General features: G+C 36.5%; 1 protein-coding gene across 4 annotated transcripts; it reads left to right on the forward strand.

The window, feature by feature from the left end:
• Positions 1-27600, forward strand: gosr1 (golgi SNAP receptor complex member 1). 4 transcript variants are annotated; one of them, XM_051862441.1, is made up of 9 exons: positions 1-147; positions 931-1042; positions 1148-1238; positions 1453-1560; positions 2329-2420; positions 5162-5236; positions 19406-19435; positions 24112-24194; positions 25815-27600. In XM_051862441.1, the coding sequence occupies exons 1-9, from the start codon at positions 117-119 to the stop codon at positions 25937-25939; spliced, it is 747 nt and encodes a 248-aa protein (XP_051718401.1). In that variant the 5' UTR covers positions 1-116; the 3' UTR covers positions 25940-27600. The 4 variants fall into 4 exon arrangements, with proteins under 4 accessions (XP_051718401.1, XP_051718402.1, XP_051718404.1 ...); XM_051862442.1 differs by having other exon boundaries at positions 83-147; positions 1151-1238; XM_051862444.1 differs by having other exon boundaries at positions 141-241; positions 1151-1238.
• Positions 27601-27929: the final 329 nt, after the last annotated feature.

A 27929-nucleotide genomic window follows, 5' to 3' on the forward strand; every position in this document is an offset into this window, starting at 1 on the left:
CAGCAAACCACGTGGTGGCGCTGTGAAGACGGAGCGCAGCGCAGAGTGTGGTGAAGTGCTCTTGCTCTAGTCTCCGCCTCTGCCAGCACCACCGCGGATGACGTTGAACAACAAAGATGGCAGGAGGAAATAGCAACTATTGGGAAGGTGAGGTGGCAAAGCGATACAAATTCCACTTGACCAAAAGCTTTATTGCGCTTTGTGACAACTCACGCCAATTCCTAGTTCTGAAGAGTCTTTGGTAACGTTTTCATGGAAGCGCAGCCAGATTACCACATTAACTATCGCCGTTAGCATTAGCTCGCTAGTCCGCAGAAACGTCAATGCTTTCGATTAGCCAGAAACCTTGAGGAATACAGCGAGATGTCTTTCACTCCTCTAAATCTAAACATTTGTCTGATGCCTTTATACAGACTTTCTGTACTTAATGTACCACGAACATATGTAATCTGTCAGAAAAGTTACACAACTGTTTGTATATGAAACTGAAACGAGCTTTTACACCAAAATAGAATAAACTCATGGGCTGTGTTTTAAAATCTAGTAAGCTTCCTTCCTAGACAGCACTTTTGGGCTTCATATTCGCGTTTTGAATGTTCGTACGCGCCTGTGATGCCTAAAACACATGACAGCAGTCAGACACTGTAGACACTAATGACAATAAATGTCATCTGTAAAGGATTCATAGAGTGTTTTTTTTATTAATAACTACCAACTGAAGTTCTCAGTGAAAAGTCTTGTGCAATTCTATTACTTTTTCTAATATCATTTCATCTAATGTAAACATAAAGTGCCACTAACTAACTGCAAGTGCATATTGATTGATGTGTGTTGTCATTTTATAGTTTTACATTATATGAGTGTATATTTTCACTGACATCATTTACTGAATGCTGATAACGTAATCTTTATGATTTTGCACATTGACAGACCTGCGGAAGCAGGCAAGGCAGCTGGAGAACGAACTGGACCTGAAGCTGGTGTCTTTCAGCAAGCTGTGCACCAGTTACAGCAGCTCTCGGGACGGTCGTAGAGGAGACAGGTGGGACGTCACCATAGTAGCTCATTCACAGATTTGTGAAGTTTTCTAGATATCATTGTGAAAATGGTGGTGACAACAACACGGTTCTTTTCTCTCTGTTTCCAGTAGTTCGGATACAACACCTCTGCTCTGTAACTCCACTCAGGACAGAATGTTTGAGACCATGTCAGTGGAGATTGAGCAACTACTTGCGAAAGTAAGAACTATGTAATGCCATGTGCCAATATTAGGTGCAGTATTGCAGTACACAATCTCCCATCTTGATCTTCATGTTTATTAAACTACTGATTAACGATAAGTATTTTTCAGTTGATCCTGATGTCAAGAGGGCAGGGTGCCACTTCAATACCACTTCATGATAACAAATATTAATGATAACATCTATTCTTATTCTTTCTTGCATTTTAAAGCTGACAGGGGTGAATGACAAGATGGCCGAGTATACGAGCACACCTGGAGTAACGTCTCTGAACGCTGCTCTAATGCACACTCTTCAGAGGCACAGAGACATCCTACAGGCAAGTTTCTTCTCGTTTATAATCTCTGTTTTCATGAAACAATCTTAGTGGTTTACTAGTGATATTATTGTCCACAAACAGCTGCCTGTCCAACTGTTATTATACATGTATGTACACTATTGTTTAAAAGTTTTGGGTCAGTAAGTTATTCATTTATTTATTATTTTAAAGAAATTAATTATTTTATTCATCAAGGATGCATTAAATTGATCAAAAGTGGAAGTACTTTTGTAGAATGTTACAAAAGATTTCCATCTCAAATAAATGCTGTTTTTTTTTTTTTTTTTAATTTCTTCATCAAAGAATCCTGAAAAGAATGTATTACAGCAAAAATATTATAGCACCACAACTGTCAACAATGATAATAATCATAAATGTTTCTTAAGCAGCAAATCAGCATATCAGAATGATTTCTGAAGGATCATGTGACACTGAAGACTGGAGTAATGGTGCTGAAAATTCAGCTTTGCCATCAAATAATTATGATAATATTACAATTATTATTATGTATATATTATTATTATGATAATTATGATATGACAATAATTTGACATTATTACTGTTTTTACTGTATTTTTGATCAAATAAATGCAGCCTTGATGAGCATAAGAGACTTCTTTCAAAAAAATTTTAAAAATCTTACCGACCCCACACTTTTGAACGGTAGTGGATTTACTGTATATGTATTCTCAAGATAAAAGGGCAGTTCCTGTACATAGCTGGCTTAGCTTGTTATTTATAATCCTTATCTCTGTTTTCCTTTTCTAGGACTACACACATGAATTTCATAAAACCAAATCAAACTTCATGGCAATCAGGGAGAGAGAGGATCTTTTGGGATCTGTGAGAAAAGACATTGAGTGAGTTTTCTCTTAATTTTCCTTTTAAAACTAAAAAGGTTTTGAAGACCAACCCCATCTAATACGTAATTAATTTGTATTATATAGCCTTATATATGAAATTAAATTCTCCATAAACTTTTTGACTGATCTTTATAGTTAAAATAAGTTGAATCCGTGCCCTCATGAAATCTATAGATTTTTCTCTCATTTTCTGAGAGTGCTCTGTGCTGATTTTGTAGGAAAATTTGTGGAATTCCGCTGAATGGGTTTAAAAATGTTAAACTGATATGGGAATATTACACTTTCATTTTAGTATATTTAATAAAAAAATATGCAAAGACTATGCAAGCTTTCTGTGGAGTTCTTCAGACACAGATTTGACGTGGTTCTGGTTGTAACCCTGAGATCATGACTGCAGGGCTGGATAATGAGTTATTGATCTGAGCTGCAATGCTCTGGCACCTCTATGGGTTGCTTATTTAATTCGTGTGCCTTGAAATAGTTATTTGGTACCATATATGATGGGAAAAAGTCCATACTGCTCCTTGCAATTGCTATTGAACTTATTTTTTCAGTCGAAATAAACTGACTGTCAGAGTTGGATTTGAGCTCAATCCATCTCTTGCAGCACTGTATTTTTAAAGGGTTAGTTCACTCACAAATGAAATCTCTGTCATTAATTACTCACCCTCATGTCGTTCCAAACCCGCAAGACCTTCGTTCATCTTCGGAACACAAATTAAGGTCTTTTTGATGAAATCCGAGAGTTTTTTTTTTAATCCCCTATAGAAAGCAACATAATTACTACATTCGAGGTCCAGAAAGTAGTAAAGACATCGTTAAAATAGCCAGTGTGACTACAGTGGTTCAACCTTAATATTATGAAGCGACGAGAATACTTTTTGTGCGCAAAAAAACAAAACACAAATAATGACTTTATTCAACAAATTCTTCTCTACCCTGTCAGTCTCCTACGCAGTTGACGTAGTGAACACAGTGCAGTGCTTTCGTGTTTACGTCCGAATGTCGGCTCCTGTGTCAGCATCACACGCATTTGTTGTCACATGAACAGCGTCAGCCAATACTGAGTCGGTGTTCTGGTATAGAACCTGGAAGTGCTGCACTGCGTTCACTGCGTCAACTGCGCAGGAGACTGACAGGGTAGAGAATAAATTGTTGAATAAATTCTTTATTTTTTTGTTTTTGCGCACAAAAAGTATTCTCGTTGCTTCATGACATTAAGGTTGAAGATGAAAGTTAAAAATTAAATTCAAAATTTGAGGTTTGTAAGATCTTTTAAAAATATTTTTGAAAAAAAAAATTGTGCTTACAAAGACTTTTTTTTAATTTTTTTTTTATATCAAAACATTGATGGTAAAGCTGTATTTTTAGCAGCCATTAGTCTTCAATGTTCGATAATCCTTCAGAAATCTTTATAATATTCAGATTTGGCGCTCAAAATATATTTCTTATTATTTTCAATGCTGAAAACAGTTGTACTGCTTAATATTTTTGTGGAAACCGGGTTACATTTTTTCAAGATTCTTTGATGAATAGAAAGTATAGCATTTATTTGAAAAATAAATCTTTTATAACATTATAAATGTCTTTACTGTCACTTCAGATCAGTTTAATTTGTCCTTGCTGAATAAAAAAAATTAATAAAATCTTACTCACCCCAAAATTTTGAACTGTAGTGTATGTCTTGTTGATAGATTGCATTATCTTAAACCCACTATTGTTTAGTATTTGCTTATCATACAGGCACAATCAGTGTTAAAAATTTGGTTACTTAGTCTGTATACACAGAATAGTAGAAAGTGGAAATAATAATTCATGTGTACATCATAAGTTGTAATGTGTGTATTTACCCCCAGAGGGCGATAATGCACTTTTAGTAATGCACTGCTGTATTTATCAGCCAATTTAGAGCAGTCTTTTTGCAACCTCGTACCGAGTTACTTTCTGCGGTCCAGGCTGTGAAGGTTCTAGTTTCAGCCGGGCTGCCGAAGCCTCACTCCTTGAGTTTGTGCAGTGCGTGTTGTGCGTGCTGTGCTTCTCCTGTTTCCGAACCCCCCATCGATCAGCAGCACAGCGCTATAGAAATGTCAGCAGGCAGAAATGACAAAGCCCCCTGTGTGATTTAGTGCACTGCCCTTTAAAGCCTTGTAGGAATGATTAAGTTGGCTGTCAGCGCCCTGTCACTTTGATTGGTGTGGACTGGCAGTTGATTTGACCAGCGGGCAGGTGTAATCCCATAGAAACTGGATTAATATCCTTTCTACATCAGTCTGTTTACAATAGGTGCAGAGAAAAACCCACCAGAGGGTGGAGTTTAGTTCGTCTGAGGTCATCGTTCAGGCTGCCATTTCAACAACCCTTTCCCAGCCTCATAAACTCTCCCATCTGAGATGGAGATTTGTTTTAATTTGTGCTGTCAGACCAGTGTTTGTCTGTTAAAATAGCTTAGCTGGTGTTGCACAAGAAGAGGGGATGTTTTTGTCTTTCATTTTCTTTGATGAACTCTTGGGAAAGGGCTGTTTTTCCCGGCACTGTGTTCATTCATTATTAACACTAAATGCTCTCTGTGAGAGAGAGCTTGTGCATGGCACAGGATGAAGAAAAACCCTCAATATTAACCCAACCCCCACATCATCCAAAATGGCAGGCTTTCTGCAAGATAATGTTCATACAATGAGCCGCCTGAGTAATTGCATGTTTCTTTTTGATTGCTAATTAATTTTCTTTTCTCGTTTCAGGACATATAAGAGTGGCTCGGGGGTGAATAACAGGCGGACAGAGCTCTTCCTGAAAGAACACGAGCACCTGAGAAAGTAAGAGACTTCCTCCTCTGCTGCCTACTTGATAAAGTACTCTGAATTTTACTAAATGGTTGCACCATTTTTGTGTGAAGAAAAACATTATCATTTTACTTTTCCCCCCTTTCTTTTTTTTGAATGATAAGAAGGTGCAGTGATTTTTTTTTTTTCTTTTGTCTACCTGATTTATCTTATAGGAAGTAATTTAAATTTTGGCGTTTAGTGGTGTATAAATGCAATGTTACGCTTGCATGTTAGAAAGAAAAAAAATCACACATGGTCTGCAAGATTTGGGAGAAAAAATCTAATTGCAGTTTTTTTAGTGAAAGGGAAAGAATAAGACACTCAAAGCGTAGCACCTACTCACAGTGTCAGAGCCACTTTGCCTGAAGAATGAAGGAAGTAACAGACACGCTTTCATTCATCAGTAACTCAGCAAGGCTGGTGGTCTCTCTCAAATTGATGACTTAAATTTGTGGAGTGATCGTAAGTGACTGCCCTGGCTGCTTGTGTAGGCATGGGGTAATTTGGTATAACAAAGGATGGGTATAAAATTTGCACTGGTTTTAAAACATAAAAATGAATCGATGGGCTGCGGTAAAAAACTTGACAGAACATTTGCTCTGGGTCATTTGTTTCATAGCAAAGATTCAATGTATCAGCTTGCTAGAGGTAAGTAAAAGAGACCAGTGACAGAGATTAATATTACACATGCTTAAAGACTCATGTGGATTGATTATTGCCTTAGGAAAGCTTCTGGGATTAAACACACTTTCTTATAAAGGACTATTCCAATTTAATTTTCTTTTAAAGTGAATGCAAATTGATGTTTCTGGACAAGGTTTGATTTGACAAGTTAAGAATAGTTTGATTTGGAAAAAATAAATGTTATGAACCAGAATAGGGTCCCAAAAAAAGAGTAAAAGTCCCATTCATTTTCTCCAAAGAGAATGTTTTTTTTTAAGACAGACCCAACATGAGCTCTGAGATTATTGATCTGATGCTTCATTTTTAAAAGCTATTTAATAGATAAATCCCATGAAGCTTCGCGAATGATGGGTGATAGACTCAATTACACTTTTAAACTCATCAAAAAATCCTTGAAAATAAAAGTATCACAGTTTCTGTAAAATATTAAGGAGCACAGCTGTTTTCAACATTGAAAATAAGAAATGTTTCTTGAGCATCAAATCAGGATATTAGACTGATTTCTGAAGAATCATGTGACACTGAAGACTGGAATAATGACTGTTGAAAATTCAGCTTTTCCATCACAGAAATTAATTACGTTTTAAAATATATTAAATTGTAATAATATTTCACAATATTGATGTTTTACTGTAATTTTGAATGCAGCCTTGGCAGACATAAAAGACTTCATTAAAGTCTTCATTCAAAAGTCGTAACCCAAACTTTTGATCGGTAGTTTATATATGAATATTATATAGAATATGTATATTTTACATTATATAGAAATGTAAACTATATTGTTTTTATACAATCATTAATTTACCAGTGAATATAAGTTTATTTTTTTAGTTGATTACATTATTCACAAACCTTCATGGGATTGTAGTTTTCCCCTCATAAAAGGTGTTTATACAGAGTTGTGCACCTTTTTCCTTATTTTCATATACTTTTTTTTTTTTTTTTTTTTACTTCAAATTAAAAATCGAGTTGGTTGCTGTGGTTCATGACTCATGAACTACTTATTGAAGAATTTTTTTAAATCTTCTTGTAGAGAAAATAAATTATACTTCTGGAACCAAAGCAGCTAAAAAAGTGGGCGGTTACTGTTTTGCCCTATGGAGCCAGGTCCTGATTCACTTGCAGAGAGTCTCTCCATTTGCCTGCTCCTCATGTGCAGAGTGGTAATTGGCAGAGTTGAGACTGTAAGCTGGCTGAATGCTGAGTGTGTATGTGTGCCTCCTTCTCTCCCTGCAGTCCTGGCCACATGCCCACTTTGTTTCTCAGCATCAGTGTGCCCTTCCTTCTCTCAGCTCAGTGCCTCACACCAGAGTCTGTTAAGGGGCAAACACAGGGCATAGTCTTCTAGCATTTGCACTGCTCTGTTGTTTTCTTTTCTTTTATAGGACCTTTGTTGACTATGTCTAACATTTATCTATGATCAAATATGATCCAGAGTATCGGATCATACCATAAGTATTGTTGATGTATTGTATATCCATAAGCTGTAAAACAGGTAACAAGAGCTGCGCATGTATCACTTGGGCTATGGTTGTCTCGTCATCCTCCTTTCACATGCTTCTCTGCTCTCAGAGAGGAAGTAATCTCTTATGTTATTGCTTGAGCCCATTCCAGTGTAAAGAGCATTTAAAGACATTAACAGCTATGACAGTCTGACTCATAGATTACATTGAGCACTCAGAGAAAACAGGGAGGGAGACTGTGGAAAAACATCCCAGACAATTACTCAGTCAAATAAGGGAAGATGCGATGAGAACAAAGCGAGCAATAAAACAATGACAACTTGATACAGGAACTGAGGCTGTTCTAAAGAGCTTTTTTACATTTATTGAAATGTTTTTGTTTTGTTTTTTCACTACTTTATTGGACATAAATTCATTTATTACCCTGTGTCATATAGTGTCAATCTGCTGATTTTAAAGTAGATTAAAAAAAATATGACCTGAAGATAAAAGATGGTTCTCATGCTGCTTCAATTGTGATGCTCACACAATTGACCTTACAACAGTGGTTACTCAACCACAGCCACAACTTTTCATGCTTAGCAGTTTGATTGGCTGTTTGGGCTGTCAGTCATTTATCTGTTGTAAGGTCAATTGTAAAGTTCTAGCAAAGGATACATTTTATCAGATTATATTAAGAATATTCCTACAGGAAGCATGGCAGTACTTTTGTTCTGATATGCTGTGTATGATGGGAACACTGCCTGAAATGCATCAGATGATGAAGAGCAAGCAGCTCTGGATCCATTAGAATTTTACTGGAAATGTCTGAATGTATTAATGCTGTTTATGTCCAAAACAGACTTATAGCAATTACACAGGTCAGCTTCTCTTTCACAGCTGGCTTGAAAATACACAGACTTTATTGAAGCCTGTCCAAGTTGATCCAAGATTATCTTAACAGCCTTCTTTTTCATTCATAAATAAAGGAGATTGGTAGACTAACCAGTTTTTATTTTCTATACAGTATGTAACTTCACACAATGCATTGAGTGTGCGTTAGAACATCTTACAGATGTAAAAATTGTTTATTTTAGTTTGACTTAATAGAAATATACAAATGAAGCATACGCTGTAATGTGTACTGGTTCTGTGATTTCCATAACTGTAACTTTAAATATTTTAAGTTTGTCACGTCGCTCTTGCTCCCCTTGCATAGCACTAAATCTAAAGTGCTGAGCACTTCTTTCTTGGGACACGGGCACAAGGAAATCAGGGAGGCTTGATTTTCATTCACAGCTCTGTGTGTATGTGTGAGTGGAGACAGAAGGACTCTGCAGTCATGCCTGTGTGAGTTTTGGCCCATGTCCACTCATATCAGATGCAGCCAGCAGGTTAACGAGTCTTTGAAAGTCATATTCAGAATTTAATTTGCATGTAGCTTGGCAAACTTTTTGACATGAAGTGCCGTTTTTATTTTATATTGGTAATCACTGTGTCTATTTATAGGTCTTTATTAGGGCTGTCAACGTTAACGCGTTAACGCATGTGGTTAATTCAAAATCCTTAATGCGTTAAAATAATTTAACGTATTTAATGCAGAAAAATTACTGAAGCATGTGAAATTGCATCATTAACGTAATTTACGTCATGCAGTTAGATCATTTTAAAAGTCCACGTTGATTGTATCAGAGATGGCAGAGAGAATTATTCATTCTTGCTTTAAAACACAAACTCTCTGTCATATTCTGTCATTGTATCTGAAGTGTGCGAGCCCTCCCACATTGCGCTGTTCCTGTCTGAACAGAACGTCGAAACATCCCACCGCTGTATGGCCAGATGATATGGAAACTATTTTTCTCGGCTGGATAAAGCAAACCAGCGTCTCGCTATGAACGTTTTGATGGATGAGGAATGCAATCAAAGTAAAGACGATTGAGGTGATGCACAAGAGTCGTACATTAAGCATGCGTGAGTCCGTTATATTGATGCGCAAACAAATCATGTATGAGTGCTCTCGATGCACTGATCGCACAGACACATTTCAGTACATTCACATTGTTTTCACACACATTCAGGATAATGTTTGGATTTGTCTTGTGTATGTTGCTGTGTATTTTAGTATGCAGATCAAGGCGGATGATTTAGGTTTTTTGGCATCTCCATGTGGTTCTGTTCAGTATCGCAACTTGACTTGTCTAAAATGTAAACAAGCTCTTTGCTGTTGCACATACTATACGCTGTGAATTCTGAAATGGTTTTTTTTGCTATGATTTTTTTATAGGTGCTTTGGTGTACATAAATGTATGAATTATATGGAATCATATAATTTGGTTATTTGGTGTCCTTTTGGAGTCTGCAAGTGTCCTTATTTGGAAAGACACCTAAATTTACCTTGAAAAAAAGCTGAAAAATACAGTTTTGTGAAAACCACACTTCAATCTGATGGTTTACCTTGCTGGAAAATGGACAATGGTGGCAAAATGGACATGGTAAACAAGATTAATCGCCCTAGTATTTATACTATAATTAATACTATTAAAACAGTACGTATTATTAAAACATTTAATACATTATAAAAGCATTTAATACTATTAAAACGTGTAATAGGGCTGGGTGTTTACACAAACTTCACAATTCGATTCACAAGCTTGCGATTAGATTTTGATTCAATATCGATTAATTGGGGCCTATGAGGTACAGTACATGGCAAATTTCCTCAAGAAAAAATCTTTTAACTAATGCTGTAAACTACAGGGAACCCCAGTTGGTAATCACTATAATATTAAAGGTTAAAATTAACTTATTTGTTGGCTACTTAACTTCCTTATGTGTAATTTAAATGTTTTATAATAACATTATAATAATAACATTTTAATGACATAATTATGTTTCTACTTTTAAATATAAACATTTAAATGGTGGCTGTCATGAAAACATGATGGATTTATTCAAACATACAGTGGGTACGGAAAGTATTCAGAAAGTATTCAAGTATTTTTTTACTCTTTGTTATATTGCAGCCATTTGCTAAAATCATTTAAGTTCATTTTTTTCCTCATTAATGTACACACAGCACCCCATATTGACAGAAAAACATAGAATTGTTGACATTTTTGCAGATTTATTAAAAAAGAAAAACTGAAATATCACATGGTCCTAAGTATTCAGACCCTTTGCTCAGTATTTAGTAGAAGCACCCTTTTGATCTAATACAGCCATGAGTCTTTTTGGGAAAGATGCAACAAGTTTTTCACACCTGAATTTGGGGATCCTCTGCCATTCCTCCTTGCAGATCCTCTCCAGTTCTGTCAGGTTGGATGGTAAATGTTGGTGGACAGCCATTTTTAGGTCTCTCCAGAGATGCTCAATTGGGTTTAAGTCAGGGCTCTGGCTGGGCCATTCAAGAACAGTCACAGAGTTGTTGTGAAGCCACTCCTTCGTTATTTTAGCTGTGTGCTTAGGGTCATTGTCTTGTTGGAAGGTAAACCTTCGGCCCAGTCTGAGGTCCTGAGCACTCTGGAGAAGGTTTTCGTCCAGGATGTCCCTGTACTTGACCACATTCATCTTTCCCTCGATTGCAACCAGTCGTCCTGTCCCTGCAGCTGAAAACACCCCCACAGCATGATGCTGCCACCACCATGCTTCACTGTTGGGACTGTATTGGACAGGTGATGAGCAGTGCCTGGTTTTCTCCACACATACCGCTTAGAGTTAAGGCCAAAAAGTTCTATCTTGGTCTCATCAGACTAGAGAATCTTATTTCTCACCATCTTGGGAGTTCTCCATGCAGGCTTTCATGTGTCTTGCACTGAGGAGAGGCTTCCGTCGGACCACTCTGCCATAAAGCCCCGACTGGTGGAGGGCTGCAGTGATGGTTGACTTTCTACAACTTTCTCTCATCTCCCGACTGCATCTCTGGAGCTCAGCCACAGTGATCTTTGGGTTCTTCTTTACCTCTCTCACCAAGGCTCTTCTCCCCCGATAGCTCAGTTTGGCCGGACAGGCCAGCTCTAGGAAGGGTTCTGGTCGTCCCAAACATCTTCCATTTAAGGATTATGGAGGCCACTGTGCTCTTAGGAACCTTAAGTGCAGCAGAATTTTTTTGTAACCTTGGCCAGATCTGTGCCTTGCCACAATTCTGTCTCTGAGCTCTTCAGGCAGTTCCTTTGACCTCATGATTCTCATTTGCTCTGACATGCACTGTGAGCTGTAAGGTCTTATATAGACAGGTGTGTGACTTTCCTAATCAAGTCCAATCAGTATAATCAAACACAGCTGGACTCAAATGAAGGTGTAGAACCATCTCAATGATGATCAGAAGAAATGGACAGCACCTGAGTTAAATATATGAGTGTCACAGCAAAGGGTCTGAATACTTAGGACCATGTGATATTTCAGTTTTTTTTTTTTTAAATAATTCTGTAAAAATGTCAACAATTCTGTGTTTTTCTGTCAATATGGGGATGCTGTGTGTACATTAATGAGGAAAAAAAAAGAACTTAAATGATTTTAGCAAATGGCTGCAATATAACAAAGAGTGAAAAATTTAAGTGGGTCTGAATACTTTCCGTACCCACTGTGCATTAAATACATGAAGAACAGGTTAGTTAAAAATAGGCTATATTTATCAAAATGCTCAATGATGATTGATTTTATGGGCATTGAATGAATTTCTGAGGTAAATGTGATGTTACGTGACATTTTTTATAAGCTGTTTTATTTACGTCTTTCTACGGTTGAAAAGATTGTATCTTTCAACATACCGTCTGATGATCATTTATCTTTTTGGGGGGCTGTAACTAGTAGTAAAGCAGAAGAGACGATCAGTTCACGTGCACTCTGCGCTGCCGCCTCGCTTGATCTGAGGCACTACAGCGATCTAAGGCGCCAAAATGGTATTTGTTTGAATTTCATAATAAAATTGAAAGAATTTGAAAGCTGAGACTTTGTTTCATATCAGAAGTAACAAAGCACAAAGCTTATTGCGATTTATTGGATGGGAGGCAGGCTGCAAAGTTTTATTGATTCATCTACTGAAAACAGGATAGACTAAAAGATGGATTCTTGGGATTTAAGAATCGATATCAGTTCATAAAAAAGAGAATCGATTAAAATTGAGAAATCAATTTTTAACCCAGCCCTAACATTTAAAATATACTAGAAGTAAGGTGTCCTTGTTTCAATGACATTACAGTGTAACCTAAAATTCTTATCATAATGTTCCTCTCTATTTGTTTTGGCTTGTGTGCAAGCATTTACCCTTCTGTACGCCCCATTGGTTGCTGATCTGTTCTCTGCTGACTTCTTAAGACTTTTAAATACAATTACATTATCCCTTGGACTCCCTTGATTCCATTTTTATAGCTGTTATCATATTGTAGGAAATTGTTATTGTTCTTGAGGTGGACACTTGGGATCAGAGCATTGTAGGGTTTCCAAGATGTCCATTTATTTATTGCATTGGAAATGCATTTGAGTTGTGCCCGTACAGCTACAGTCCATTAGCTCATCTAGAGGAGAGACTCTCTTACTCTCTCACTCTCTCAATATGATGACTCTCTCAACAAAAACAATAAAACAGATCCAAGTACAAATGATAAAAGTAGTTTAGCAAAGAGCAGATGACCTTGAGTCTTAATAAGTTTAAAACACTCATCATGGTGTTAATGGATGCTGAGAACAAAGCCCAGCAATAAACGAGAAACTTGTGCCAAAGGCATTTGTAGTTCCATTATCGAGCCCACAGAGTTTACTTCCTAGTTCTCTGTGGTGCTGGAAAACTCAAATGTCATGCTAACATTATTGGATAGGTACGACCAAACCAGATATGCTAACATGAACTATTTGGCTAAAATTTTACTGACTGATGTTTTCTCTCTTCTAGCTCATTATTATTATATTAACACGTTATCTATACCAAAGTAACCTCTCCACCTGTAGTTCCGTGACTGAAGGATCCAGCAGATGGAGCTCTCAAGCCTGGGGCTCACATGTCTTTCTCACTCTCCTCTTGTCAGCTCTGTGGAGCTGGGGTATAAATCTTTCCTTGCATAGGTCGACCAATAACAATGAGGCGGCTTTTCTGATGAGCCAGCAAGATTACTCTGTCTCTCAGTTTCTGGGAAAAAGAGAGAGGCTGGCTTCATGACTGATTACGAGGACTCATTAAAGTACCGTTCCAAATTTTAAAGCCAAGTTAAATGTGCAGTGCCTAGCTCCAGGTTTTTAGAGCAGGTCTTTAGAGGGCGGGACTTCCCACCTCCTTCCATGCCTTAAAATGGACTCCATGGCAGGCAGCTGTCAGGTTCAAGCAAGTGGGCCATGGGGTATCCGTTCTGGATCTAGGAGTTCATCACCCTACCGTCTGTCCTGTAATCACAAGCTGTGCATTCAAAGGATGTGCACTACCAGTCAAAAGCTTGGACACACTAGAAATGTTTTCTTCTCATGATCTTCAAAAGCCTTTGATTTATGCTGATCTCATTCTTAAATGCTTGAAATTCATTTTGTAGAGAAATATAAATTGTACATTCACTACCATTTAAAAGTCTGGGATCAATTGAATGTTTTTTAAAGAACTCTCTTTTACTCAGCAAGGCTGCATTTATTTGATTAAATATATGATAAAAACAGTAATATTGTGAAAGGATTTCAATTTAAAATAACTTTTCTGTTTTATATATTTTAAGATGGAACTTATTCCTGTGATGGGAAAAGCTGAATTTTACTCTAGTCTTCAGTGTCACATGATCCTTCAGAAATTATTCTAATATGCTAATTTGGTGCTCAAGAACCATTTCTTATGATTATTAATGTTGAAAACATTTGTAATAATTTTCATTTAACATCATTCTATATTTTATAATTGATGTATTATAATTATAATTTTAAATTAATAATACTAAGAATAATTTGTTTTGATAAACAGTTTTTGGTCCAATTCACATTTTCATTTATTTTTTAGTTTTGATGAAATTAATGATTATTTTAAATTGTGCAAAATGGACACAGATAAAGAACAGAAGGAAATGTGAGTGGTGTTTCACATTTGAAAAATACAAAACTTTTTAAAAACGCACACATGTGTCAAAATTTGGGGATGGAGTGATTAGGGGTTTTAAAAAAAATAATTCAGATCAATAGTATTGGTGATGTCTTGCTACTAATAAAGAATGAATTCGGCATTGTCTTGCAGCTGTCAGAGCAGAAATGAAAGCTGATGCTCTCCGTATGTTTTTCCGTTATCTCCGGGCGCGTTCATATGTAAATTATTTTGATCGAAAGATCTGAAAAAGCCCATAGACCCTCCCCTCGAAGAAATAAGGACAGAAGTGGTTGAAAGTGGACAAAAAAGATGGATTAAAATGCCAGGTGTAAACGGGTATGTGTCTCCCTCGTCTACCTGTGATCAACCAAAACAGTGCCTTTGGGATTGTTTTCCCTACCAGTGGAGCTTTTGTGTCTCATACATTGCACCAGACTTTAACATCTTTCCTATCTGCCTTGGAGCCAATAAAGAACTACAGTAAATCCTTCAGCTCAAGCTTGTCTCAGCCTATAAAAACACAGCAAGAATTGGACCTTGACACCCCTCCCCACATGCAGCAATGCGCATTTTATATCACAAGCCCGGTGACAGAAGGGTAAAACCAACACAGTCACCCCATGAACTCTGTCAGCTATCCATGGCTCCATACAGGTGTGCTGCTAGTTTAGAGTTGAGGTTAAATAACATGCATTTAGTGAATCAGTTTAAACTTAAAGGGATAGTTCACAGGTTTGGAACAACTTCAGGGTGAATAAATGATGACAGAATTTTCATTTTTGGGTAAACTATCCCTTTAATTTCAACCAACCATATTTATTTGCATATATTTTACTATTATTATTAAATATATGTGTAGAGTTCCTTGAACACAAATTAATCATAAACCAGAATTTTGAATCCATTCATTCATGAAACTAACAGTTTAAACTGCTTCACAGAAATGAACAGTACAACATTTGTGCTTCTTTTTTTTTTTAAAGTAAGACTATTTTTCACATTCAGATATTTGCTAGACATGGCAGCCTCGTGAATTTAGTGTCTTGACATGTTCTTAATGGCCAAAATAAAAAGCTTTTACAATCATTGTGATATGCTAAATGTTCTCTTTATATGTTTCCTTATTTGTTCCGTTGGTATGCAATATTTCGGTGACCAGTAAATTGGTTAAAGTTTTGGTTAATTTTTTTTGTTCATGAATTGTAGGTCCTAACTGTAGTCGGCGTTAAAGCTTAGGCTGTGTTATTTATGCACATTTCCAACACAAATTTAAATACATCAATATGATGCCTGAACCCATTAAGCTGCTCAGAAAATTGCTTACCCTGAAAGGCTATGTGCCAGTACAGTACCAGTGGTGTGCTGCATGTGTTTGCATAGATTAATGCTGAGTAGATTCAGAGATTAATTTAGAATTACTTTTAATTTTAGGTTAAAGGTTAGCATTTTTCCAGGACAATTAGATGTCAGCTCAGGCAAAGGAGAAATTAAGTTAAAATATTTGTTGGTAGGTTTCGGTATCGTTTGAATTTTAGCGAATCCACATCTGCTTATCGATTCCCAGTTTTGATTCCAATAAGATAAAAAAATGAAGTCAAACATTTAGATATCTAACATATTTATTCTATTTTTTTTTTTCAAAACAGTGTTGTAGATGAATACTATTAACAAAGATGAGCAGCCTTCAGAACACTTGCACAAATAATTTTTGCCTATGGTTTTAACAAAATTACCTCAGTAAAAACAACTAGACTAACTAATGTAAATTTCAAACATTAAAGACAAGTAAACAGTCAATAATAAAATAAGAACAAATAAACAAATTAGCAATAGCACAAATAAATACAACTGAAAGTTCAGGTACAGAAATTAAAATCAAATTAAAGTAACACTGCATAGTTTTCTTTTTATAAATAAAATATAGATTAATGCTTATTAACGTTACAAAAGTTATTCAGTCAAGATCAGTGAGTAATTTTCTTTTTCTTTTGTTGTTTGATTAACATTAATGACACAGACGGCAGCAGGTTTATTAGGCTGCTGTCACTTTAAAGGTAGGAACACACCAAGCCGACGCCAATGAACTAGTGGCGACGAAAGCAGACTAGGGGTTGGCTCAGGTCGGCAGCGTCTGGGTCCAAAGTTGCCCTGACACACCAAACCGACGCTCAACAGCCGACGGCCAAGTAGCACGTCCGTTCTGCGCCTGCGTAAGATGAAATGCCTTTCCATACCAGCAGGTGGCAGTAGCTGAACTGGCAACCAATTGGAATCCTCTCAAGCGAGGACCTCTACATTCTGATTGGTTGCCGCTGAACCGCGTCATAGCTCATTACCATAAAGTTGACCTGACTTCAACTCTCCTCGACGCTCTCACCGTCCAAGACGCGCCGCGCAGCTCTCGATGGCGGCGGTGTGAACGCACAGGAATGCACGGATCCAGTATACTGTTACACGTGTTTTCTTACTGTTTACATTCAATTAAATCATCATAATCGATTGTTTACGAGGATATGTTGAAAATGTAGTTTTTGCCCGTCCAAGCGCAAAAAAAATGCGAAAGAGAATTTAATTCAGTATTTGCGCACTATATGAGAGGCAGCTTTTTGTGCGAGTGCTTTGAATGTGTGCACAGCACAGAAAACAGCGTGCAAGTGCCGAACTGAGATCTCTGTCGCGACTTCCTGTGCTTGAATGGTTTAAATCATTAAAATGTGCAATTTTATTTTGTTTTTTTCCCCCCTTTATAGCAATATTTTTGGTCGAATTATGTTGTGGAATCTAATGCACTCACATTTAGTTTTATTGTAAACGGGTGCTTTTCTCAAACATGGTCATATCTGGAGGTCAGATTCGTTCATATTTGAGTTCATGCTTTCACCATGGGGACAATGATTTAGTGACTTAGCTAATTTGTTTTGCTTTTCTTCTTTTCTCTGAAACATTATCAGTATCAATCCTAATTGGTAAATAAAATGCTGAGTACATTGTTTGCAATGAGCACTTCTTGAAGCACGAGCCTCAAGGGGGCTGTTGGGTATGGCACACTTTTACACATGTATGTCTGTTGGGGTTGGTTATTGGGCCCTGTGGAATAGAGCCTTTTACACATCTCTTGTGTATTTCTCTGGTGGGGGGTAAAGCTTGTGGGTTCAGCTTCATTGCAAAACAACACTGTTCAGTATGTGATTTCTGAGCTAAATAGTGAATCATTTTAACTTTGTTTTTAAAATAGTACACACCAAGTTTGGGTGAGTATAAGAGACTAAACATTAAAATGTCTTACCGACCACAAACTTTTGAATGGTAGTAGTGTACATCTTCAAAACTTCCATTTCAGCTTTTAGACAATTGCAATTTTATGTGCATAATAAAATACTCCCCAGTCCAGATGTGTGTACCAGCAAACCAAGTCTAGATGTGCTCTGTTGAAAGCTTTACAGAACTAAATTGTATCACTGTAATTTTCAGGCTGGCAGTCATGTGTGATACTAGCTAATGTAATTGAACTAATAGCCCTGCTGTTGAGTTCAAAATGGATGAGGCTTAATGGGGGGACAGACTACATTTGCTAGAAGTTTTTGTTGAGAATTTCAGACTCTGCATTGTCCTCTCCCTATCTTTAATCTTCAGTTTCAACTGATTTATTTCTATTTAATGCAATTTTCTTTGTAGGCAGCCAAATGGATATATGTCTGATGCAGATGATGCAGATTAATGAGTCTTCAGGAGACCTTATTAATTATTTATCAGGATGAAATTCAGATCATGAATAAAGGAACCTGTTTGGTCAAATCCCACAGGATGCTAAATATTTGCCCTTCTAATTGCAATCTAAACTGTGCAAAATCAGCATCATTAGTACCCACTGAGACAATTTATAATCATTAGTCTAGCTGAGAACTCACATACTTTATCTTCACCGATGCAGTGTTTTGGCTTTTTGATCAATCAAAGGCAAAGCCATAAGCTCTTAAGAAGACAGCCGTTTGACAGAATGGAGCTTCTCACATCAGTTTTGCTGCACCTTTCTTTTCTTCAAAGCATTTAAAAGCAGGAACCATGATACATGTTCATGTGTCTGTGAAGAAAGAGCCCTGTTCTTCAGTAGTGGGGCTAAACAACATGTGGACCATTAGTCTCTATTCTCCCAGCTGCTGTTTGTGTATACCAGATTTCTCAAACCATGCAGGCAGAGAGAGAGTTCACAGGCATCAAAGGGAGAACTTGTAGTCTCATTTTTGCTTGTGTAATCAAAATTGGAGCTCTCTGTCACACTGAAAACCATTTATCTGGGAATTGAGGACTTTCTGTCCCCTGAGGTCTCGCTGGCCCTCAGACTTTGTCATCTAAATTGACGGAAGATGTGATTTTGAGCAAGCATAGAATTTCATTCCCACCCTGCAGGCCTACAGCTCCTTTTCGGGGAGAAAAATGGCTGTGGTGGGGGTATGAGACATTCCAGTATGGATAGTAATGCAAGATTGAAGAATTGTTCCTGAAAGATAATTTCATTCACACACTAGAGAATTGTCTTTTCGGAGCAATAATTGCAGTGACAATCTATACATCTATTTGTTTTACTATTTGGAATGAATAGCTAATTTTGAACTATGCGTATTATTAACAGATGCGTAAAATTCTATAAATACACATGGTTTTGAAAATAAATGTTCAACTAAGACATATGGATGTGATCTTTCCACATATTTTTAGCCTTGTAGTGTATGTATGTAGACAATGGACAATACTGATAAGTTGTCCATTAAGATAGTTGTTTATTGTAATGTTTATTAAATTCTTTATCGTCATATTTGTTGAAGAAAATACTTCTGGTGTTCGTGAAGTATTGATCAGCATTCATTGCATGTTTGCCACTGATTTGATTCTTTTACCCTGACTCTCAAAGATGAGAGAGGGCTCCAGTAATTCACCTGGTTATCATTGTCTAAATGTCTTTTTTCCTTTCTTTTTGTCTCCTTGCAGCTCAGATCGACTTATTGATGACACAATAAGGTAAGACTAACCTCATAAAAACAGTTCAGACACTTCTTCAGTTTCTATTTTTATTCATTTTACTAAAATATCTGGTCTCTCTGAAATAATAGCCTGCCAAGGGTCATTAACTCAGAGAGGAAGATCTCAGTCGATAGAGGGATACAAACCACTGACCCATTGCTTTTGCATTGAGTTGATACGGCTAGATCAGAACTGAAAGTGGATTCAGACTCTTAAAGTTCACCCAAAAGTGAAAATGTTCATCATTTAGTCACCCTCACGTCGTTCCAAACCTTTGTTTCTTCTGTGGAATTTTGAAGAATGACTGTTTTTGTCCATACAATGAAATTCAAAACAGTGTTATTTTAGTATTGTTTATAATATATATATATATATATATATATATATAATATATATTTTCAAAGTTCATTTTAATCTATTTTTTATTTGTTTTATTTTTTATTATTATTTATTTATTGTTTTATCATTATTGTTATTATTTTTATTTCCAGTTAGTAATTTTAGTGCTTTAACTTCGACTTATTTCAGTTACTTGCCAAGAAATCATTTCTAATTTTCATTTAGTTTAAGATTTTCATCTAACATTTCTATTTTATTTCATTTCAGTTAACAAAAATCATTTTAATGGTTTTAGTTAATGAAAATAACCTTGGACCCCAGGGTTAAACACAAAACTGGACCCCATTGACTTCTGTTATTTGGACAAAAAACACAGACATTTTCAAAATATCTTTTTTTGTTTCCTGCAGAAGAAAGTCAGTCATACAGGTTTGGAGCAATATGAGAGTGTGTAATTGATGACAGAATCATATTTAGGTTAACTATCCCTTAAGGGAAACTAACAGAAAAGAGATTCATGTGCATGAATCTCCCAGCTGTGCCTTGTTCCTGAGGTGCGTTAGTAGTGAATCTCGTGCTATTGGGCACTACCGTCTTTCCCTCACTGCAGATCTGTGCTGGGCATAAGAGTAGCCTACACTTTCACTGCGCACCTTTGGGATCCCCACAGCTGGCAGCCGGCACTGGTACTTAATTACGGCTCTTGGTCTATGCAGCTCTTTTTATCCCACCCCAGTCTTGTTCAAGCAAAAAAATTATGCTATATCAGCTACTTGTAATTATTATCTTCCCTTTGTAGCACCCACAGCCTGGAGCCACCAAGATGAGGGCTCATTGTTTAATGTTTCATCATAACTCTGATCTCTAAAGAGTGTAGGCGTTCATGTTTCTCTTTTTAATGATTTAAAACAAGACAAAGAAAGAATTAAAATAAGCCAAAAGTCTTCCATCTATCACAAGCGAGACATATATACACCCTTGCAGGTAGTGTATTTAAACAAATGCATAACTTACAATACACACATAAATATGAAGTTTAGGAGATGGATTAAGTCCATGTGTTCATCATCTCATGGTGTGCAGATGCTCAGGAATGTAGGTTAAGAACAGAACTAACAGATGGTAAAGGGCCTGTCTAGAGGTATCACAGCAAAACTCTGGCTATAACAAAATAACTACTTGTTCGTGACTGAGTGCTCCTGGGAGTACAAAACACTAGAGACCTTGTGGCCTTCAGGGTGCACTGTCATGTTAAATGTGCTTTTTGTGTGAGTGGGGTTTGGCTACTGGCAACTAATCGTCACTGCATGGCACACTGCTTAAAAATTGTGGTGTCTAGACCAAATTTCACAGGTTTTGCCTCAAACACATTTTAGACGACACCTGTTTTATGTGGATATGATAGATAAGATCTCCTGTTCATTAGGATCAAGGTATAGGGTCTGCTTGAACACTTGTTTTGGACTATATCTGATGGCTTTTGTTCTGCAGAGTAGGGCAGACAAGAGTTTAATGGGTGCCCGGCTTTAGTTTGCACTCATAAATCTGCTGAGCTATAGTCGGAGTGAGCTGTATTGTCATATAGCAATTTAATCTTCTCCACTAGGAACAAGAAAGCAAGACTCAGCTGAACAAAACAAATAAGTAGTGGGACTGGACCTACCCTGCAGTCTTATTATAGCATGCAACAGTGCTTAATTAAAATGCATTAGATGAGTGGTTCTCGATCTTCTTGACTTCAAGTCCCCCTCCCTCCACCTCCATTGTCCACAACAATATTCAAAGTCCCTTTGACTTTCCAGTTGTTTTTAATTTACTTGATAATGATTACATTTTACTTTTCAAGCTTAAAAAGGATAAAGAATGTACTTGGTTTTTTTTGTTTGTTTTTTTTCAGGCATTTACAAAGCAGTCCTGTGCATTCACACTTCATTTCTATGTCTAGCTTAAAAAGGCACAAGACTAATATACATCCCCTGTCAAAAATCACCACACTTTGAGAATATTCACATAGCCTTTTTACTTTATAGCAAATAATCAAATCACAGATATGAGACACACACAAAAAAAGGTTTTGTTCAATAGCTTAACATTCAGGCTTCATGAAACATACCTAAAACAAAATCACATTATTTTATTATTATTTTTTTTTAATTAATGGCATGTCTTTTTCCAGATCAAGTAGAGGAAAAAAGTATGGAATCACTCAATGTTGAGGGAAAATTCTGTAATCATCAACAAAAAACCATAATTAGTACTTTGTTGCTTTTATGACAGCCTGAATTCTTTGAGGCGTGAAATTCATGGAGGCATTTACTAATGAAAAACAATATTCCCCAAAAAGCTGGTTCCAACTTTTTTCGAATAGTGGTTGCAGGATGGAGCCTTGCCATGGACCAGTTTGTTTGTTTTTAAATTTCCACTATAAATTTTCATTTGGATTGAGATCTGGACTGGTTCCTGGCCATGTCATTGAGTTGAAATGCCTTTTCTGAAGAAAAGCTTTAACACTCTTTGCTCTGTGCCAAGATGCATTATCCTGAGAAATGACTCCATCATTAAACCTCTTTTCTATCGATGGAATGAGAAAAGCGTCCAAAATTTTAACGAACACCTGTGCATTGTCTGTTGAGGTGAGGATTGTCATCTCCCCTGGTCCTTTGCCTGACATGTTTTCTTTAGGCAGTCATCTTTATGTGCTTCATTAGAATGGCACCATACAAAAGTTCCAGCATTCATCACTGAATATCACTTTCATTTAATCACCCACACTTCATGATTGCTTCTCTTTAGCCCACTGTAACCTTGTTTTTTTCTGTTTCGGTTTTAGTGCTGGTTTTCGTTTGGCTTTTCTATATGTAAATGCCATTTCATTCAGCCAGGAGTTACAAACATTGACTCCTGTTTCCGCCCATTGTTTTTGTTGGGAATGTTTTTCAAGGCATATTGCTTTGAGGTTTTTTTTTTATCCTAACGCTATGACATCTTCCTTCATCTGCCCGTATGTTTTCCTTTTATAACCATCCCCTAACCCTAAGCCTAACCCTATACTTCCACCAAATTTTAGACACCGCTGACTGTGAACAACATTTTTAGGCTTGTCTCGGTATTCGTTTTAGAATTGGAAATCAAAAGATGATTCTTTTGATTCAGAAGATGATTTTTTCCTAAATATTGAGTAATTCTATACTTTTTTTTTTCCCCTCTACTTGATCTGGAAAAAGATGAAAAGAAATATAAGTGAATTTGTTTGAGGTATGTTTCATGAAGCTATTGAACAAAACTTTTTTTGTGTCATATCTGTGATTTGTTTATTTGCTATAAAGTAAAAAAGCTGGGTGAATATCCTCTAAGTGTGGTGATTTCATAATTTTTTTTGTATATATATATATACACACACACACACACACACACACACACACACACACACACACATACATACAGTCAAATCAAAAAAAATTTTTAATATATTTTTACTAGTGGGTGCAGGACACTATACTTCATTTATGTAAGTGAGGATAGCAAAATAGTAAATTGTGACATACTATACCCAAAAATTCTTCATACAGTGGACTACCAGTAAAATTGATAAAAATTTGGAACCAAAAATTATTTAGTCACTTTGACCTGACCATGTTTTGCTTAAGTGTTATCTGACATAATTAAGATTAATTAAGTTTAACTCTGAGATCTTGTCATATTTTATTACCATTTTTTTTTTTTTTTAAACTATAGTGATTTAAACTGTATTAATGAATGAAAATGTGCAAGGTGTCTGAATAAATTTTGGTTTGACTGTAGATCATTTTATGGTGCTTTTCCATATTGTGTCCAATTTTTTCAAAACAAACGGTACATTCGTTTTCTTTTGTGATTCACAAGTCATAAATACTTTTAGAATAACATGAGTGTGAGTAAATAATGACACAATTTTTATTTTTGGATGAACTATGCCTTTAAGCCAGGACAAATGATGGCTGTTGTAGGAAAAACTCTGATTTGTCCATAATATGAGGTGTTCACTTTTTGCAGTGTCAAGGGAAATGGATATGTAATGGTTGGTCACTTTTCTGCATACTTTTAGTTTCTAGCTGTGTGTGGCTAATGTCTCTGGAGCTTTAGATTAATGCTTTCCTGCTTTCCTGTCTGAAATCAAACCTAGTGAAAAAGATGTTTGCCGTCTTTGAAGGACTTTCTCCTGTGTCTGCAGTCCTGACAGCTGCTACGCCCTTGACGCACTGATCGGAGCACTTTTTGACCACTTTCATTGCATATGAGCTGTGACGGGCCAGTGCCAATAAAACCCACTCTTCTGTTTTTTTCTTTCCCCACAGCATTGCCATGGCAACCAAGGAGAACATGACCTCCCAGCGAGGTTTTTTGAAGTCTATACAGAGCAGGGTCAACACCCTGGCCAGTATCCTTGATTTCCAAAAAAAAATGCTTGTGTGCATATATGCATTAGGATTGCATGATATATAGGTACTAGATCCATTACTGATTTACCGGTATGTAATTGTGCATTTTCATGTCCCCAGTTTTTACATTTAGATTTACCTTTTTTTCTTCATATAACATTCCCGACGTTAATCTTCAAAAACACAAATCATTTATTAACACTGTCGAATGTAATCTGTTGCAAATCTTAAAATCAATATCCATTTTCATACTGTACATTGTTGTGATATTTAAATTCATTTGTTTTTTAAAATGATTTTTTTTTATCTCTTTATTATTTATTGTGCCTTTAATTCTATGAAAAGGTTTATATATTTATATACATTTATTTTTATTTACTTATTCATTTACTTTTTTGTGTACAAATTAACAAAAAGTGATCGATTTTAGTAGTTAGATTTTAGTTATTGATTTATTTTAGACCAAATAGGACATAACTTTAATATAGACTTTTTTTCTTTTTTTTTTAATTATTGGCCTATCGGTACTGTTGTAGTCAAGACCACCTCAACCAAGACCAAGTCAAGACCAAGAACAGTGTCTGTTTAGACCAAGACAAGACCAAGACCAGCACTTCTCAAATTCATCTGAAGGATCCACATTTACTCCCTGAGAAATGCCTTATATTTAATCAATCAATACAATTAGAATAATAAGACATACAGTATAGAGCTGTTACCAATCAAATGAAATCGCTAACAACAAACTTCATCTTTGCATTGCAGAGCTGGCACACAAGTTGCATCTGAATTGATACAATTACAGCTGCATAAATATTGAGATTAATGTTTTAAAAAAAAAATTTTGAATATAGAAATATGATGAAAAAGTAATATGATACTTTTAAATATGAAACTAAAACTGCCAGTAGCTGGTGGCAGATCACTTAATGAGCGAGTCACGGAATCATTTATTCAACTGATTCGTTCAAAGCAGCTGATTCATTCAGTAACAAAAAACTGCTGTGTGTTGTTTGGAAACAAACTTCTTGTTTATTGTCGTTTGTATAAAACCAATATCACGTTTGCAGTCGTGCTCCTATTCGTGAAAACAGCTCTCTTGTGATATTCCTTATATATCATGAGTTATAATATAAAAAAAACAGATCTCGTACAAGTACTTTTTTGCAAACATATCTTGAATTTTTTTGGGCATTTTAATTTTAGTAAAAAATTTTACCCAATTCCCCGTTAAATTCTAACCTGGCACAACAGTAACAAAAGAAATCAAATTAGTTATTGAGTGCATTTGAAGCAGGAAGTTTTACAAATGCGGTCCAGACGAGACAAGACCCAGACCGCTCTCGAGTATTACAACACTACTTATCGGTATTGTTATCGGTAGAATCTGTGCATCCATAGTATGCAGGATGTACAGTAGGTTTCCTATAAATCTGTAGATTTCTATAATATTTTATTTGAAGAGCTCTCCTCTACAACATACATCACATTTATATAGGAAAAGGCCATGTTATCTTACAAAAATGTGAACTAATTTTCTTGTTAAATACTTGCTGTTGGTTTTTGAGGAAAGGCAATCTGCTGTATCCCTGTATTTCCTTAACTGACCTCTACTTTAGACCGTTTCCCTGCCATTAATAACCTAATACAGCGGATCAACTTGAGGAAGAGGCGGGACTCATTAATTCTGGGAGGAGTCATTGGCATCTGCACCATTCTTCTGCTGCTGTATGCATTTCACTGACAAACAGGGGAGCTAACGACTACTTTTAGGGGGTGTTCTGCAAAGAGGTGGCAAAGCCTTGAGAAAAGGCTCAATGAGAGGTGGACCATTGGGGACACAAAGCAGAAGCCCACCTGGCCTAGTCTGGAAACAGGATTGATTGTGGCCAGCATGGACCTTATTTGTAATTAGCATCAGAAGGGGTTTAGCTCTAAGAGCCTTTTTTGTTTCTGTACTACAAACAATGCGCTGTTCAGATCTGAACTGGGACTGGAGACCAAATTACTAACAGGAATAGATTTAAAAGGGCATATTATAACACGCTGGCTTGAGAAAAGAGTGATGCTGTGAAGCATCAACATGGCGTTGTGTTGTTCCTGTATATTATTAATCGGAAGAGGGTTTTAATTTGATGATCCTTTTAGTAAGAGGGTTTCTCATCATGCTGTGTACTTTGTGAATTAATAAATTATTCATATACGGAATATTAAAAATGTGTGTGAAACACTAGAGGTCTGTCCTCTAAAGCTTCTATTTTTTAGATATTTCTAAACTCTCTTAACAATGACATATTACTCTGCAGGGAGTGTTGGAAAATAAGAGTCCAACAATAAAATAGTTGCATTGCAGTTCATGATATGTGTAACCCTTCTCTTTCGAGGTGCTAATTCTTTATGCCTTTACTGATGTGTTTCAAAGTTTAGAGCAGGTTCCCATTAGGAATATCTGGCAAGCCTGCACTCGCAGCCAACAGTCCACTTGTCTAAATTGACTTACAACCACATAACTCCTCCTATGGAACTGGAGCGTGAGAGACAGAAACGGACCAGAACTTTAACATGATGAATATACAAGCTGAAAGGCATCGACCCCTGGAAAATGAAAAACTAGTAAAAGTGATTGCATGTAGAGGTAAGACTAGCACACTATGCAGCATGGTTGTCGGAAAAAGAAAGAAGGATTGGAAGCCTTATTATCATGCGCCTGTTTCTCCTTCCCTCTTATATTGACAAATGATGTCCCTTCCTAAAAGTGAGCTATTTCTGCTGAGCAGCTCTTTGTACTGATCATTTTTTGATGTTTTTGCCACATTTAGAGCAGTCAGACTGGCTATAGTTCTTGTCAGACTGAAGGAATCTGTTTGCCTGAGATTTTTCCATAGGCGCATAAAGAGAGTGTTCACACAAACTCAATACAATCATCCAATGGAGACATCGGCTTCCCCAAAACAATAAACTAAAATGAGCTGTTTGAAAATAAGAAATCTTTCCTCCTTTTTCCTCTATTCCCTGTTGGTCCATTAACTAAAGGTCACATCAGTCTCCTACTGTTCCAGTTCATACATTGACCAAGTGCCCTGAAATACAGAACAAATGTTGAGGGACTGAGGGCCTTTTATAGATGAAATGGGGCCCTCGTTGACCAAAGGATGATCACAAAACACCATAGTACGGGTTGCATTGTAGATAAGATGTTTTAAAGTCACAAATGAGGTACTTTGTTGTTTTCTGTGCCTAAATGTGTCTGTAGTCGAGGTACTGCAGCAGTCATTTGGAAGCTTGTAGGCCACCCACAGAACTCCACAGGAAGCTGTCATCAGCCTCATCACCTCCCTTACTGGCTGAAACGTGTTCTCTTTACACCACCCCAGAGAATAAATGAATAAATCTTTGTCATCTCCACATTGTTTTATTTTGCTCTATACGTTGCCTTATTTTGTTCTTTCCTAGTGATCTCTAGTAATGGGACTTCTAACTGGTCTGAGGTGAGAACGGAGACATGACATACATTATCTGCGCTACTATTCATGAATGTTGAGGTATGGCAGATCTTCTGTATATTTTAGAGTCTTTATTCCTTGGCTCTGTTAAGGTTAAAGTAGACTACAAGTAAAGCTGTTTAACACTATAAAATGAAGCCCTCTCTGTTTGATTTCATCAATAGCTGCAGTCATGTAGTAATGCGTGAGTTGAGTGTGAATAGGAAGAGGGGGTCATATAATACTTGGTTT

The sequence above is a fragment of the Ctenopharyngodon idella genome, chromosome 15 (genome assembly GCF_019924925.1).
Source record: "Ctenopharyngodon idella isolate HZGC_01 chromosome 15, HZGC01, whole genome shotgun sequence".
Classification (NCBI taxonomy): Eukaryota; Metazoa; Chordata; class Actinopteri; order Cypriniformes; family Xenocyprididae; genus Ctenopharyngodon; species Ctenopharyngodon idella.

Excerpts from the sequence above, each read along its gene's own strand:
- gosr1 (XM_051862441.1), top strand. The coding sequence starts at position 117 with ATGGCAGGAGGAAATAGCAACTATTGGGAAG. Across the intron at positions 148-930 it reads AAATAGCAACTATTGGGAAG|ACCTGCGGAAGCAGGCAAGG; the intron begins GTGAGGTGGCAA and ends GCACATTGACAG. Across the intron at positions 24,195-25,814 it reads CAGGGTCAACACCCTGGCCA|ACCGTTTCCCTGCCATTAAT; the intron begins GTATCCTTGATT and ends CCTCTACTTTAG.